Genomic DNA, 17,557 nt, shown 5'->3' on the forward strand with positions numbered 1-17,557 from the left:
TTTGGCTATTGTGGATCCCTTAAAGCCATTCGTTTTGGAAACGGATGCTAGTGATCGTGCGATTGGAGCAGTCCTTTCTGCAGGAGGGAAGGCCAATTGCATTTGAAAGCAAGAAGCTAGATTCAGCACAACAGAATTACTCTGCTTACGAACGAGAGCTCTATGCAATAGTGTCTGCTTTAAAGACATGGCGACATTACTTGTATGGTGCACAGTTCGAGATTGTGTTTGACCATGAAAGTATCAAGTTGTTTACACAACAAAGTGATTTGAAGGGTTGCAAGGCCAAGTGGGCTGAGATTCTTCAGGAGTATGACGCCAAGCTACGATATCGTAAAGGGCGGTACAATGTAGTGGCTGATGCTCTCAGCCGAATGCCAGAGATCAACTCTCTCCTTTTCACGGAATTGCGGAGTGAGTTTTTGGAATCTCTCAAAGGTAAGTGCGAGCATGATACTGCATACTCCAAGGTGTGGAGCTATGTTAGAAAGAGGGATCCTTCTCACTCCAATGTTGGTAGTGGTTCTGTTTCCTCCACACCCAGTTCTCCTCTTTCGAGTGATGAACTGCAGCGATGGAAGAATTTTTCCATAGATGATGGGTACCTACTCCACAAGGGGAGAGTGTGTGTACCGACGGACGCGGACGTTCGGCGCCAAATTCTTTATGAATGTCACGATAGTCCAAGTGCAGGGCACCCGGGAATTAAGAAAAATTATGCACTCGTAAGACGACAGTTTTACTGGCCAGGTTTGCATGGGTATGTTCAAGACTATGTCTTGCATTGCCAAAAATGTCAAATTAATAAAGCAAAGCGCCTGAAAGCAGGAGGACTCTTACATCCTTTAGAGATTCCCAATGGTAAATGGGAAAGTATCTCCATGGATTTTATTGTGGGTTTACCAACCACTAGTCGAGGACATGACTCGGTATGAGTGGTCGTAGACCGGTTGACTAAACTTTGTCGATTTATTCCAACCAAGTCAACCATTAAGACTCCAGAATTAGCTAAGTTATTTGTGGACAATCTTTACCGGTTGTATGGATTGCCAAGTAACATTGTGAGTGATCGTGATCCCAAGTTTAACAGTCATTTTTGGAGGGCTGTTTTTAAACGATTGGGTACACAACTTAATTTAAGTATGGCTGATCACCCTGAAACAGATGGTCAGACGGAGCGAGTCAACCAAGTGCTAGAGGATATGCTACGAGCATACGTTAGCAAGAAGCAATCAGATTGGGAAGATTATCTTTCTATTCTTGAGTTTGCATATAATAGTGCTAAGCATGTTACAACTGGTTCTAGTCCATTCATGCTTATGTATGGTTTTCAACCTAGATCACCAGTGACGGTGGGGTTGGCAACTGAGAAGCTCCAACAGGTCAAGGAGTTTCTCCAAGATCATATGGAAATACTGAGACTTGCTCGTCAAAATGTTCGACAAGCACAGGATCGGTACAAGAAGTATGCTGATGAGAAACGTCGGCAAGTTACCTTCACCGAAGGTGAAGAAGTATTTTTGCGTGTGCCAGAGCATTCAGAAAGTCTGAAGACTGGACCCACACCCAAATTATCTCCACGTTATTGTGGGCCATTCAAGATACTCAAGCGAGTTGGTGATAGGGCCTACAAACTTGACTTACCTGCGCACTCGCGTGTCCATCCGGTATTTCATGTAAGTCGTTTACGTAAACGCTTGCATGGGGACGACAATGTTATCGACCAGCAGATATTGGTTGATTTCACTGAACCTCCCACTCAGCCGCATGAACCTGAACGCATTTTAGATTTTCATGAACTCCGTACTCGTCATCATGTACGTAGTCAAGCTTTAGTCAAGTGGAAAGATCGCCCTGAAGAGGGTGCCACTTGGGAAAACATTTAGTGTTCTTAAGAAGAAATTCCCCACTTTTGTTTTCGAGGACGAAAACGCTTCTCCAAGGGGGGAGTAATGTCAGGCCAAGGGCCAAACCAAGGGGTCACGGACTCGGCCCTTGCGAAAACGCTTCTCGAAGGGGGGAGTACTGTCAGGCCAAGGGCCAAACCAAGGGGGTCACGGACTCGGCCAAGGGCCGGCTGCCAGTGGGAAGGGGTCCGAAAGGGGCTAGGAGCCTATTAAAGGGAGGTTGGGCGGATGGACCAGCAAGGGCAGTCCCTTGGTGTTTACACCTCACATTGTCTCTCCTCCACCTGTTGCTCATGGGCCGGTGCGCCATATATCCTATGTACCCTCATCCAGGGTATGGCCACTATCCTCCACCATATGCATTGCCTCCATCCCCGTACCCGCCATTCTATCTGCCCCCGACATCATCAAAGCTCCAGTAGATAGCAGCCTCTTCATCCTCTCCAGTGTACATATCACCAGTAGTAGATTTCTAGAGTAGCTATACCATGACTCTCCCAGATGGTGAGTGGTCTTGTGGCGGGCAACCTATAGCCTACTACAATGTCACTTGCACGGGACAGGTAGGTACAGTTGGTCTTGGGTTCTCGCCTTGGCAGTGACGTGGCAGACACAGGGAGTGGTGGTCTAGTGGAAACCATGTCTAGTTCATCCCCCCCACAGTTCGGAGATAGGTGCAGCTGGACTGTCAAGAGGTATTTGAGCTAGCCGTTGGCTGCCTTTATGGTTGTACATATGCTCAGTTTTCTTTAGTGGTGGTATGCTTCCTAGACATTCTATGAGTCTAGAGTCTTGAGTCTTGTGTTCAGTCTAGCACTTACATCGGCACTCTCCCTATACAGTTGGAGCCTCGACACCCCCATTGTACCTGTGAGTCCTGGGCTTGTAGCTGAGTGTGCTGCCAGCGAGAGTTTGTACTGGTTCCATGAGCTAATTGAGTTCCATTGAGTTTGCAGTTTACTGTTGTGTCTTTGAATTTTCTTGGTTCCATTGCTCTATATTATTGTGTTTCCATTCTGTTGGAGTGAGGTTTCTTGCACATTGCACTGAGGAGCACCCACAGTAGAGAGCACGACATGCAAATTGCAAAACTTAGTGTCACAAATAGATGCATGTCTCGACAGCCTGGATTTTATGGTTTGACTCATTAGTTATGCTCAGTACATCTGGAGCTGAAGGAATATGCTATGCTTATGGCTTGATTTATGTGACCAAAATGCTTTCAAACCCTAGTGTCAATTGTGCATGGACGTAAAGAACCTTTTAAAACTGTGCTTCCTTTAGCAACTTGTAATGCAAGCTTGGCTCTAAAGATGTTCCCCCAGTCAAAATAAGAAGGAAACGCTCTCGCTTGGGTATCGACTAGCCAACACGCATGCAATGCCAAAGACAATGACAATTTCAGGCATCAAGAAGAGGACTGTTTAACCTGCTATAAACTTTGTAATGGAGGGAGTTAAATAGGAATAATGGGTGTGACAAGGATTTCAGGAAACAAAGGGAAAGACCAAGTATGATGAAAGATTTGAAGGGTTGGCGGCGTGGCGTCTCAGTTTCTTGGGGTATATGTTTCTGGACTTTATTCGAATTTTCAACCGATCCATGGTTCTAGAAAATCCAATCATGAAGGCAGTAGCATTACCGGTGGATTGCACAGATTCCAGATGGTTGTATTTTCTGACCGATGAATGAATATTGCAATTAGCTACACTTCTATGCCTCTTCTATGCTCAGGGATCTTTTTGTGAGCAGTAGTAGTGTGCATGACTATATTTTGTTGTTCTTCTTCCTTTTTTGTTTTGTGTGCATGTGTAAAGTTTTGTGGTTTTGTAACTTGCACCTAGCTTCATAGGTAATTTGGGATTTTCCTGAATTGATGAGGTCTAGTTTCAAGTTGTGAGAATGCTCAGTCCTAGCTGCTTATTGGGCAGCTTTCATTGGATATGATTATGCAGATTCTTTCAGCATTACGCCCTGTATGCATATTGCTTTTCTACTGGAGCCTGTAAAGAAAGTCGTAGGGAAGTCGTTCTTGTGGAAACAGCATTAATAGCACCCTTGTCAGATGCTTCTAGTCAAGAAGAACTGGAAGCTCAAGAGCGGGTATGCTGTTATGGACATAGGCTAATTTGTTCATCCAATGTATTGTTGTTTGAAGTGCAGAGTGCTACATTTGTTATAAGAGTTTCCATTGAGCTAGGTTACAAAAGAGGCTCTTGAAGCAGAGGAAAAAGCAAGGCAGGTTGAGCTTGAGAGAATTGAAGCCGAGAAAGTGGCCGCAGCGGAAGCTTTGAAACTGGAAGAGAGCAAGAAAAAACCTGAAAGCCTTGATCAAGCGATTGATTCTATTGTCCGTGAGAAATTGGAGAGCTTCAAGCAGTCTTTCTTTGAAGGGTGTGCTACAGAACAGAAGAGGCTTATTGAAAAACTAGCACAACTGGAGGCAAGTGTCACTGCAAGTTCGCCAAGCGAAAGCAAAACAAGGAAGTCGCTTTCAGACAGATTACAGAGCTGAAAACCTTGCCATCACTTGGCACAAGAGTATGTTTTTCTCTGTCAAAATTGACGAGTCTATGAACAAATATTTCTTCTTCATTTGAGGAAGAGAACCTTGGGTCTTTTATGCACCCAAACAAACTCCTTAAGCAATGAGGAATGTTCCTATTGTCCGGACAAAGAAAATTTGTCGAAACCATTTCTCAAAACTTTTTGTTTATGGCAATAAGCAACATTATCGATAAACAGACAATACAAATCAGATGTCTGCAAAAAACAGCAAAACAGTTCACCTTTAGGTTAGTCTGGGACTCTCATGATGGTTAGAAAGAAGAGTCTTTTCCACAATAAGCTATTCATGGGCCGTCTCTGAAACTCTGTTACTGAGTATGAATGGATCATACTCAATAGAGACACCAGACATTTCAAGGGGCATAAAATATCTTCACACAGAAGCCCTGAAGGATTACTTCCTCATTGTCTGAAGAGGTAGACTTACATTATCGACAATGCATAACATTTTCTACTATGGCCGACCATAATTGTGCACATCTTAAATCTGGAAACACACGGTTAGGAGTACCATGTGAAAGAATGACCATTCTTGACATCTTTAGACTTGATAAAAAAGCAAAGTGTAGTATGGTCTCATACCATACTTTGAGCATACTCGGCTACACTCGATATCCAAAAGCACTTTGAGTTCTACCTTCTCTAGGTAATGGCTCTAGAAGGAATACATCGATGGTGGTTCTTGGCTGACAATGGATGGCATGGCGCCAATGCTATGGAGGAACTACTATACTTTTCCTATCTTCTCCAGGCTAAGAAGAGGTCGAGAAGGGAAACCAAATGCCAAAAGCTTTGATTCAACCAACCCCCAGCAACATCAAGGCCACATGCGAAAGAAAAAGGACAAACCCAGCTAGAGCTTCTTAAGGCCTTGAGCTTTGCAATCGCATATCCGTCTACCTTTGCCTTGTGCTTTAGAAGTTAATCACAATCAAAAGCAACGTGGACCTGTGATTGCAAGCAAGCATTGCCCTCCTCCTAAGAGGATAAAATGCTCCCTATACATCTTGCAACCTTAAAATTCTGAATGAGCAAGTCTATAAGGCCACAAAATAAACGACACCCTTTCATATCTCAACACTAGATCACAAGTTCTCAGCACATACAAAAGTTTTGTGCATTAAGCTCACAAATGGCATACCATTTGACAGTAGTTTTTACTTTTTTCAAAACCATGCTGGGGGGTTATTGCTTAAATATTAAGTTCATGTAGCAAAGTTGATGCTGTGGTGGTATGGATGTGGGGATGACTAAAGGCACAAGATGAAGCTTTGTTTTTACAAAGGCATGTTACAAGATGGTGGGGCATAAATAAGAAGGTTCTTCAGTCTTGGAAAACTTAGGGAAAGAAATAGAGGTAGGTATGAACAAGAACAATGAGGAGTTGAGATAATGGTATGAACAAGGAAACAAGATGAGATAGTGGTATGAACAAGGAAGGGCAGTTGATTTGTCAACACCTTAGTGCTGTCTAGGCATATAGAGTTCAAGGTTGTAATGGTGTGGTCATACGTGCATCGGTTACCAGAAAGACGTCATTGATGCAACTATGCCGATTTCAGCAGGTCGGCATAGTTGCATATAAGATGAATAACTGGTGCACGTGTGACCATGCATGGAGGCGTCATGAAGTGGATGGCTATGTTTTTTTTTTCTTTTTCATTTTACTTGGGTTTCTGTTAAAAGTTGAAGCACTATTTGCTTTGGAAAGACTTAGGGTGTAATACTTAAGGATAGTGGAGAAAACAGTGCTAAGAGGGAGGGCTACATGTTTGAGATGCGGGGTTCCATATGGAGGGCAGAAGAAACATGCGACCATTGGTGCCATGCACATTGAAGGACGCCCCAGAGTGATGATCCGTGCGAAGGATACCAGGAAAACCAGGGTAAGCACCGGAGCCGAAAATGCCAGTACATGCCGATGCTGCCTCAAGGGGCTCGGTGGACGGCCCTTGAAAATAACCTGCACCGCGAGGATTAGTGGCAGCACCCACGAGCAATGTGGCCAAATTGATCACCATGCCATCCATACCCACATCTCCATTCGGAGGCACGAGCGGTGCTGCTCCTTGAGGCCCATATTCAGGCAGTGCAAAGGGCCATGCACATTGCCCCGGACACTGGCGCTGCGAATTGCCCACCCAAGCAAAGACCACATTTGAAGCCTTCTTGTTGGAGGCCCCAATTTTTACCTGCAAATGCAAGTCCTCATTGTCATGAGCTTTTCCTTCTTGCACATTTTGCTTTGATGTGGTATTATTGACTTGCAAATGGTCATGAAACCCGCAGGCGCTCACGCACATACCCTCTACAGCTACCTCCTCCCCCGTGAGAACGAAGTAGATGCCTCTCTCGTCAATAGGAAGCTCGCCACTCTCCAATGTGTGCAGGAGAAGAGAAGCTATGGACTCTCTGGTGAGGACGATGGAGCGGGATGGAGTGACAGAGGTCTGTGCAGAGAGGGCAATGGTGGAGGAAACGTGAGAGTGGGAGGAGTCGGTGTAGGAGGCGGCTGTGGACCACCATGAAGAGACAGAGGGAGAGGGGATGGAGGAGGAGGGGGAGACGGAAGAGGCGAAGTCAGAGAGGATTTGCTTCTGGGCAGGGGAGAAGGATCCGTACCAGAGGAAGTAGAGATGGAGAGGAGAGGGGCCGGTGAGGAGGGGGCCATTGTGGTAGGAGAGCCCTGCAAGAGGAGGGTTGGGCAGCAGCACAAGCTTGCGGGGGGCGGCCTCACACACACAAGAAATGAGGAATTGGGCCACGGCAAGCAGTACGAGTATGCTGAGAGAGATGCTCAATGATGCCATTCTTTGCTTCTCTTGGACGAGTTGCTTATGGCTCTTGCTATATAGGTGATGCCCAAAAGCCGACATCTCTCCTAACGCAGCTCTCGCCCATATCCATGGCCATTGGTTGCCCCACACATTGAAATTAGAGCAAGACATATAGTGTAGACTCGAAGAGATACACAACGAGAGAGAGAGAGAGAGAGAGAGAGAGAGAGAGAGAGAGAGAGAGAAATGAAATGAAATGATATATTTACGTCTACAAAAGGCCAAAATGACCTATGAGACCATCACGGTTACAAAATGGTGTATCCGATACACTGTCAGTAGAACTGAAAAGATGAAAAAACTATGAAAGAAAAACTAGACTGAAAGCTGTAGTGACAAGCTGGGGGGCTGGGGGGGGGGGGGGGGGGATTGACTAGAGACTCTCTAGCCAGTACAATAATCCAATGATACAAACTCATGCACATGAAGAAACTGAGGGTGAGGGAGCATCTGCACATCAGGGTCCCAAGATGTCCAGCATCGGCCGCTGGCGAATCTCATCAATGTCCTCCATAGTAAGCACTCTGGTTGGGCGTCTCCCATATCGTGCTAGAATGATCTTGATCCTCTGATGAATCCTCCGTCGATGCAGTGATGATCCTCGCAATCGCGGGCGTCTAGATCTCCCAAGCTCCATGGCCCTGTCAATCAGTATACCTCTAGTGTAGGTAGGTCCTGGAGGCTGCCCTGGATCTTGCTCCTCTGACTGGCACGTCTCCACACGAAGAAATCAGTGATCTCCCTCTGGGATTGTCTACCCCTATCTGATCTCCTCAAGAGGCTCTCTCTATGTTTGCGCAGCTCTAGTAAGAATAGCCCAAGGCATCTCTGATCCTGGTACCTCATAACTCGAGATAGCGGCCCAAAACCATCCCTAAAGAGGCAATGAAAACCGCCTCGTATCTCATAGTAAATTGGGCAATGGCATATATAGTGCAGCTCTGTCTCTGGCTCCAAATGGCATAACTGACATATCCTGGCCTCTGCTGGCACTCTACTAATTCTACCCACGTCAATCTCCAGCTGATGAGAAGATGTGCGTATCTGACCAATGGCACATCGTAAGCCATATGACAGGTGTGTGTCCATGTAGCTAGGTCTAGTCACAAAACCGTCCTCTGTGAGTTGGAGAAGATGCTCCCTGTAGAAAGACATCTTCATGCCTAGCTCATGGGTTGGCTCTATCCAAGTCCTCCTGGTATCCAGCTGAGTCACATCCTGTCTGATGAGTCTGCTAACCTCTATCCGAGTAAGGGACAAGGAGGGTGCATCCAGCGAATACTGGAAGGGTGGTAGCTTGTCTATGCTAAAACCATGAAAGTGGAACCAAGAGGTCATCTGTGCATACCAACATGTTGTATCTCCCTGTGAAGCCAGCTGCTGAGAAGACTCTAATGCTAAACGTGCATACCTGTCTCTGGGGAGCTCCCAGATGCTATGTAAAAAGGAGACTGATCTAGTTAGTGCCTCTACCACCAGCGGGGGGGCAGCCAGCTCTGCGCGGATAATCTCATGTGGTACTGAGGCTTTGGCTCTAATCATCCGCGAAATCATGGAAACCAAAGGTCTCTCCATGCATCTCCACCCATCAGTACTACTAGGGCGACTGTTATGAGCCACAGAAGGGCCCCATATCTGAACTCCATATAGCATGGTTGAGGTCACTAAGGTATCGAAGAGCCAAAGCTTTGTACGAGGTTCTTGAAATTGGATATGCGAACACATCCTCTCTAATCTCCCCAAAGCTGTATGTGCTCTTGTCAGTCTCAATTCTGCTGCTCTCCTCAAAGAAAACCCTGGCCGCTAAAGACCACCCCCAGGTATGTGTATGCATCTGTATACTCCACTGGCTGATGGCCATAAGTAAATGCAGGAGCTGACCTTCTGACCCACTGTGGTGTGGTGTTCAACACCATAACCTTAGTCTTGCTAAGGTTTACAGACATGCCACTATCGTGAGCAAAATTATGTAAAGCATCCAGATGACGCTGCATCCCCTCTGGAGAATCAGAGATCAAGACAATATCGTCCGCATATAACAGCAAGGAAATCCATGTGCCCGCCAACTATGCTCCGCTTCCACCGTCCCTCTCTATGTAGTGTGAAACCTCATCAATGTACATCCCAAAGAGAGTAGGGGAGAGTGGGCATCCCTGTTTCACCCCAATGGTGGAGTGAACTAGACCAGACATACCCTCTGGAGTGCGTACCTGTCCCACTACTATCCTGTACAGGGCCATAATCCCCCAGATCAGCTCTGTGGGCATACCCAGCTCATGTAATATGTGCAACCTGGCTCTAGGGGCCATGTCAAAGGCTTTGCGGAAATCCACAAAGCTACAGTAGATCCTCCTGCCGTGCGCTCTACCCTCCTCAATGATAGCTCTAAATGTCAGTATATGATCAAGAGTAGAGAGTCCCTTCTTGAAGCCAGCCTGTCCTAAAGCTCGTATGCCCTGTCTCTCTGCCCATCTACTGAGGTGATGCTCGATAATAGATGCATACAACCTAGCCAAAGTGTGTCCAATCATGATGGTATGGTAGTTCCCTGGCTCCATAGGGTCTCCTACCTTGAAGATAGGCACAACAGTGGATAAGCTCCAAGTGCTAGGAAATCCCTCACACATGGCTCGGTTGAAGATCACTGCAATCAGCTCTGCAAGCATATCTCTAGCATGTATAAAGTGTTCGGCCACCAAACCATCATGGTCATAAGCTCTCCCAATCTTCATCCTGTCAAGGGCTTTCTTTACCATCTCAGCAGTGAAGAAAGTGCAAGTCGGTGGACAAGGCTCTGGGGGATCAGGTAAGGACTGCTGCCTTGGGATCGAGTAGAGAGAGGTTGCATATGTATCCCAAGTCTCTGTAGATGTAATGGCAAGTGTAGAAGAATACTCCTGAAAACGCCTCCATGCCTCCACGCCTCCCTTGAGTCCTGGCTCAAGAAAAGTTGATATAACTCCTCCTCGAGGTGAGCAAGATAAGCTCTCTTCTTTCGTCGTACTAGGCGTCGAAAGAGAACCTGCGACTGTCTGTGTGTGATAATCCCTAAAAGTACCTCCCTCTGAAGTGTAGCTCGCATCTCTTTGCACTCATCATCATACCAGCTATTCTGGGGCATACTCCCAGTGCGGTGTCTGGACTCAGGCTGGGTGTGAGGGTATGCCTCGACTGCTGCACAGAGAGAGAGAGAGAGAGAGAGAGAGAGAGAGAGAGAGAGAGAGAGAGAGAGAGAGAGAGAGAGAGAGAGAGAGAGAGAGAGAGAGAGTGCATGTGTGTTTTTAATGCCCTACGTACGATCCCTAGAGACCTCAAAGATTTCATTGACGAGTCTTGAACTCAAGACTTGATACTCAGGAGGCATCTGGGATAACCAATCTACCACACTTGTGTGTGTGTGTGTGTGTGTGTGTGTGTGTGTGTGTGTGTGTGTGTGTGTGAGAGGTTGGACAACATCGGTTAGGGTTTGTGCATGGTTTTTTTAGGGCTCGCGCAGGTTGGAAAGCATCTGTTAGGGTTTTTTTAGGGCACGAGCAGGCATCAGTAGGTTGCTCTCTCGTGCCTCGTCCATCCCCTGGCTACGCGCGCCCCTTTGGCTGCTCGGCGTCAATTCCCTGGGCAGCAGGCTGTGTGTGTGTGTGTGTGTGTGTGTGTGTGTGTGTGGTGGAGGTGTGTGGTCTCTGGGCACGCAGGTGTGTGTGAGCGCACTGGTGTGTGGACAGGCTAGCAGCAGCTGCGCGCTGGAAAGAAGCAGCAGCAGCGTCAGACATAGAATCTGTAGCAGCGTCAGACAAAGAATCAGCAGCAGCGAGTCAGACAGAGAGTCCGCTGCGTCAGACAGAGAGTCAGCGGTTGCCATCGGACTGTAGCTCATTAGGGTTTCTAGGGTGCGGACAGTGATTCTCCCGTCTTGATCGGCCTCATGACAACTGATATCTACACTTATAAGCGTCGGAAAGAGATGGAGACGTCTACGGAGGATGTTATGTCCATCATCAAAGAATGTTTGAGTGAGGATTTTGACTATGCTCGCAAAGCTTGGGATGGTCAGACTCCTTATTGTTAAGTATGGAGCCTGATTTACCCTTGTAATTTTCTGTGGTAAAAGCGCACATTTGTAAGGCCCCCATTATGAGGAGAAGCCATCGTGCGTGAAGGAAAATCACTCACCGGAAACCAAAAATTTCACGGACAAGAATCAGGGGCAACTTTAAAGGCCTCGGGGGCCTCCGCCCCCGAGACTTTTTTTTTCGCCGGAATATTATGGCCAGACGGCGTCCGGAAAGTGGTCGGAAAACAACCGGTTGGTTGGCCGGTGGCCGGTAGTCAATGGCCAATGGCCGGTGGTCGAAAGTCAATGGCCGGTGTCCGGTGGCCGAATTCAATGACTGGTGGCCGAATTCAAAAGCGGACTTGTCTTCTCAAGGGCGGCCACACATGGGCGGATTGGAGGGTCCGATTTGGACTTATTCGCACAAGGGCGGCTACACATGGCTGTCTCTCATAAGAGAGGGCAGCCCTTTTGGCCTATAAAAGAAGGCCATTTCTATACACATTTCGTAGTGTGAAGTTGATGCAACAAGGTGAGTGTGAGGTGGTGAGAGTGAAGCAAGGCGAGAGCTCCATTAAGGGTATAATCCCTTTGTAAACTACTTCTTGTTTCGAAGTACTAAAGCCATTGAGTGGCTGCTTTCCCGTGGACGTAGCCCACATTGGGTAAACCACATATATCGTGTGTACTCTCTCTCTCTCTCTCTCTCTCTCTCTCTCTCTCTCTCTCTACTCTATAATCTCGTGTATATAAATCTGTCTCTCTCCATTAAGTAATCTACTCAATTATCTATTTAGCTACGTCTTATTTCCTAACAACTGGTATCAGAGCAAGGTTTGCTCGTAGCTAAATTATCTCAAGGAAAGGATTCCTTGAATTGAGTGGGAGTTATGGCGGAGGAAGGGAAGCTCAAGATTGAGAAGTTCAACGGCAAAAACTACCAACATTGGAAGATGCAGATTGAAGACTATCTCTACCAGAAGGACCTCTATTTACCACTAGGCGGTCTTGCGAAGAAGCTCGCAACAATGGCAGATGAAGCATGGATTGTCCTTGATCGAAAGGCATTGGGAACAATCCGGTTAAGCTTGGCGTCAACGGTGGCCTTCAATGTTTCGGAGATGAAGACCACGGAGGACTTGATGAAGTCACTTGACGACTTCTACGAGAAACCATCGGCATCCAATAAGGTATTTCTTATGAAGCGCTTGTTCAATCTAAAGATGGCAGAGAATGGTTCAGTTGCAGAACACCTAAATGACTTTAACACAAACACAAGTCAACTTCGATCAGTGAAAATCAATTTCGATGACGAAGTGCGAGCTCTCTTTATACTATCATCTCTACCGGATAGTTGGGACAGCCTTGTGATGGCTGTAAGTAATTCTATCTCTGGCACAAATACTCTTAAGTTTGATGATGTTGTGGGTGTTCTCCTAAGCGAGGAAATGCGAAGGAGAAGCACATGAGAATCATCAAGTGCTGCACTATCAGTGGAAACAAGAGGAAGGCCTAAGGAGAGGTTCAAAAACCAAAAGGGTCGTGATCGCTCAAGGCGAAGCAAGTCACGCACAAAGTCAGTTCTTGAATGTTGGAACTGCGGCAAGAAGGGCCACGTCAAGATGGATTGCTTGTCCAAGAAAAAGAAGGAGACAGAGTCTCAAGACAACAAGCCAACATCGGAGGCCAATGTGGCAGGTAAAGTAGAGCAAGATGCTCTAATTCTCTCATTAGACAATGTGTCTAATTCCTGGATAGTAGATTCTGGGGCTTCATTCCATGCGACACCACACAAGCAACATTTCCAAGACTACACCAAAGGTAATTTTGGGTATGTATACTTGGGAGATGATGAAGCTTGTGAGATTGTCATCAAAGGTACAGTTTCTGTCAAAACTGCTAATGGAAATGAATGGAAGCTTAAAGATGTTAGGCATGTTCCTTCTCTTCGCAAAAATTTGATCTCTACAGGACAATTGGACGATGAAGGTCTCAACATTGCATTCGGAAACAAACGGTGGAAGATCTCAAAGGGATCTTTGGTGGTTGCCAAGGGTGAAAAAGTCGGAACACTTTACTTGTGTACTGTTAGCACGCAACCTTCAGCTTGTGCAGCAACTACAGAAGTTGACAGTGCGGTGTGACACTACCGACTTGGGCATATGAGTGCCAAAGGAATGCAAATCCTTCAAACAAAGAAGCTTCTACCAGGTTTGAAAGAAGTGGACTTAGAGTTTTGTGAAGATTGTGTTTATGGTAAACAAAAGAGGGTAAAATTTTAAAAATCAGGAAATGAAAGAGAAAAAAAAAACTTGAGTTGGTTCATTCTGATGTTTGGGGTCCTGCAAGTACACCATTACTTGGTGGCTCATTATACTATGTAACATTCATAGACGATGCGACTAGAAAAACATGGGTTTATGTCATGAAGAATAAATCCGATGTATTTTCCATATTTCAAAGGTGGAAAGCCTTTGTGGAGAATGAAACAGGTACCAAGGTTAAATGCCTCAGATCTGACAATGGAGGCGAATATTGCAGCCAAGCTTTTGAAAGCTTTTGTGCTAGCAATGGCATTCGGAGGCAGAGGACAACCCCAAGGACAGCTCAACAAAATGGGATTTCGGAAAGGATGAACATGACAATCATGGAACGAGCACGAAGCATGCGGCTACATGCAGGCCTACCGCTTGAGCTTTGGGCGGAAGCTGTAAGTACGTCTGTGTACTTAATCAATCGGTCACCCTCAACGGCATTGGATGGGGGAGTTCCAGAAGAGGTATGGACATGTAAACCGGTGAATTATGCATTTCTCAAAGTGTTTGGGTGTGAGGCTTTCATGCACATAGATAGAAGCCTAAGATCAAAGTTAGGTGCAAAGTCCAAAAAGTGTTTCTTCATTGGCTATGGAGAAGGAGACTTTGGGTATCGCCTATGGAATCCTGAAGATGGTAAAATCTTAAGGAGTAGGGATGTAATTTTTAACGAAAAAAATATGTACAAAGATTACTTGGAAAGAAAACAAACAAAAGAAACAGGTGATGAGTACATGGAGCTTAAGGACAGTGAAGACTCAAGGACTGCAAACAGTGACAATGTGCAACAACGTCAACCAAATGAGGAGCCTCAACCTATTCCCCGAAGATCTACAAGAGCAAGTAGACCTCCAGAAAGGTTTGTTCCTTCCTTCAACCATCTCTTGATCTCAGATTCTGGAGAGCCGGAATCATATGAAGAAGCTATGCAACATGAATCCAAAGAAGAATGGACAAAGAGCATGTAAGTGGAGATGGACTCACTACATCGCAACCAAACATGGGAGTTGGTTGAGTTGCCTAAAGGTAAGCGGGCACTTCAAAACAAATGGGTGTACAAGCTAAAGGAAGAAGAAGGTGGGAAGAAAAGGTACAAGTCTAGGCTTGTGGTAAAAGGTTTTTCTCAAAAGAAAGGTATTGACTTCAATGAAATATTTTCTCCTGTTGTAAAAATGAACTCAATTAGGCTTGTCTTAAGCCTTGTGGCTGCTCATGATCTAAATCTCGAGCAAATGGATGTAAATACGGCATTCCCTCACGATGACTTAGAGGAGGAAATCTACATGCTTCAACCAAAGGGGTATGAAGTAAAAGGTAAGGAGAAAATGGTTTGCAGATTAAAGAAGAGCTTGTATGGTTAAAAGCAAGCATCAAGACAATGGTACTTGAAGTTTGATCGATGGATGTTGGATCATGGATTCACAAGATGCAACTCGGATCAGTGCGTCTACACGGAGAATTTGAGAGATGGGAAATTCATCATCCTAATGTTGTATGTTGATGACATGTTGATTGCAAGTGCTAACATGCAGGACATCAAAGACCTAAAAGAGAAGCTGTCCAAATCTTTTTCAATGAAAGATTTAGGTGCTGCAAAGAGGATACTTGGTATGAAAATATCAAGGGACAGGACGAAGAAGACAATAAAGCTATCTCAAGAAGATTACATCAAGAAGGTACTAGAAAGGTTTGCAATGCAAAATGCAAAACCAGTTTCTACACCTTTGGCTGGTCATTTTAAACTAACGAAGGATATGTGTCCAAAGACACAAGAGGAGATAGCCTATATGTCTAAAGTTCCATATGCTGCAGCGGTAGGTTCTCTAATGTATGCTATGGTCTGGACAAGGCCAGACATTGCACATGCAGTGGGAGTTGTGAGTAGGTTCATGGACAACCCAGGTAAAGAGCATTGGCAAGCTGTGAAGTGGATACTTAGGTATCTAAAAGGGACAACAACAAATGCTTTGTATTTTGGAGGAACTGATATTTTTCTAGAAGGGTATGCTGATGCAGATATGGCAGGTGACAAAGATACTCGAAGGAGCACTACTGGCTATGTGTTCACGGTTGGAGGCACAGTAGTAAGCTGGGATTCAAAGCTGCAGAAAGTGGTTTCACTTTCTACCACGGAAGCAGAGTATGTAGCAATGACGAAGGCAAGCAAAGAAATTCTGTGGCTTCACAGATTCTTAGAAGAGCTTGGATTCAAACAAGACAATTGTGTCTTGTACAGTGATAGCCAAAGCGCTATTCATCTTGCGAAGAACTCAGCCTTTCATTCAAGGACAAAGCACATTGAGGTGAGATATCACTTCATACGCACTCTTTTGGAAGAGGGACAACTAAAGCTAGGAAAGGTGCATACAAGTGAAAATCCTGCAGACATGTTTACAAAGGTGGTCAACAAGGAGAAGTTGAGCTTTTGCTCATCTTCAATCGGCATTCAAGGATAAGAAGCCAGAATGGAAAGCAGTCATAGGTTTGGTTTGGAGATCAGTTTCCAAGTGGGAGATTGTTAAGTATGGAGCCTGATTTACCCTTGTAATTTTCTGTGATAAAAGCGCACATTTGTAAGGCCCCCATTATGAGGAGAAGCCATCGTGCGTGAAGGAAAATCACTCACCGGAAACCAAAAATTTCACGGACAAAAATCAGGGGCAACTTTAAAGGCCTCGGGGACCTCCGTCCCCGAGACTTTTTTTTCCGCCGGAATATTCTTTTTCGCCGAAATATTATGGCCGGACGGCGTCCGGAAAGTGGTCGAAAAACAACCGGTTGGTTGACCGGTGGCCGGTAGTCAATGGCCGATGGCCGGTGGTCGGAAGTCAATGGCCGGTGTCCGATGGCCGAATTCAATGGCTGGTGGCCGAATTCAAAAGCGGACTTGTCTTCTCAAGGGCGGCCACACATGGGCGGATTGGAGGGTCCGATTTGGACTTATTCGCACAAGGGCGGCTACACATGGCTGTCTCTCATAAGAGAGGGCAGCCCTTTTGGCCTATAAAAGGAGGCCATTTCTACACACATTTCATAGTGTGAAGTTGATGCAACAAGGTGAGTGTGAGGTGGTGAGAGTGAAGCAAGGCGGGAGCTCCATTAAGGGTATAATCCCTTTGTAAACTACTTCTTGTTTTGAAGTACTAAAGCCATTGAGTGGCTGCTTTCCCGTGGACGTAGCCCACATTGGGTGAACCACGTATATCGTGTGTAATCTCTCTCTCTCTCTCTCTCTATCTACTCTATAATCTCGTGTATATAAATCTGTCTCTCTCCATTAAGTAATCTACTCAATTATCTATTTAGCTACGTCTTATTTCCTAACACTTATAAAGAAGTGCTTATTCCCGTGTAGGAGCTGATGGATCTTGTCGCACAATATGCTCTTAATGCACTAATCCTTTTTTTTCCAAGCAAGATGCTTACTGCTCAAGATGTGGGACAATGGGTGGATTTTCTTCTCAAACGTGAAGCAGTCAGAGGTGTTTACTTTGGAACGCAAGGATTCTACGAAGTTTTGTTGATCAACTCTGAAGCCAGAGACACTCTTCTTGAAATGTCCCCTTTGTTTTTTAATACCCAGATGACTCACGTTTTGCCTTGGACACTCGCCAGAGATTATCAGAGTTTGATTCGTCATAAATGCCCGATGTGGGTTGAGGTGGAGGATTTTCCTCGAACATGGCGCCATTCTCTCCTGTTGTTAGCCTCGCAGCTGGGAAAGGTCATTTGTCCCCCAAAATTAGATGCAAACACAAATCGTTTCTTCATCTTATGGGATACAGATATTCTCACGCCTACTGGTATTTATGTAAATTCAGGGGATCCTTTGGTGGGCAAAAGACCTTTTAAACTGAAATGGGGTAAATTTGCCAATTC

The 17,557-nt window shown here is 45.6% G+C and overlaps 2 protein-coding genes across 2 annotated transcripts in view; one reads left to right on the forward strand and one right to left on the reverse strand.

The window, feature by feature from the left end:
- The window catches only part of LOC147435870 (uncharacterized), a 48,724-nt gene extending 43,288 nt beyond the window's left edge, over positions 1–5,436 (forward strand). The window contains exons 5-6 of the mRNA XM_086488789.1: positions 3,863–4,010; positions 4,108–5,436. Coding sequence (XP_086344915.1) covers positions 3,863–4,010; positions 4,108–4,422 — 463 coding nt within the window. The 3' untranslated portion in view covers positions 4,423–5,436. The remainder of the gene's footprint in view (positions 1–3,862; positions 4,011–4,107) is intronic.
- Positions 5,437–5,567: 131 nt separating this feature from the next.
- LOC147435871 (protein PHOSPHATE-INDUCED 1-like) lies at positions 5,568–7,330 on the reverse strand. Its single transcript, XM_086488788.1, has one exon. It carries the CDS (start codon positions 7,283–7,285, stop codon positions 6,227–6,229), a length of 1,059 nt encoding a protein of 352 aa, XP_086344914.1. The 5' UTR covers positions 7,286–7,330; the 3' UTR covers positions 5,568–6,226.
- Positions 7,331–17,557: the final 10,227 nt, after the last annotated feature.

Source organism: Adiantum capillus-veneris, chromosome 18 (assembly GCF_014529385.1).
Source record: "Adiantum capillus-veneris isolate H3 chromosome 18, ASM1452938v2, whole genome shotgun sequence".
Taxonomy (NCBI): Eukaryota; Viridiplantae; Streptophyta; class Polypodiopsida; order Polypodiales; family Pteridaceae; genus Adiantum; species Adiantum capillus-veneris.

Excerpts from the sequence above, each read along its gene's own strand:
- LOC147435871 (XM_086488788.1), bottom strand. The coding sequence starts at position 7,285 with ATGGCATCATTGAGCATCTCTCTCAGCATACTCGTACTGCTTGCCGTG.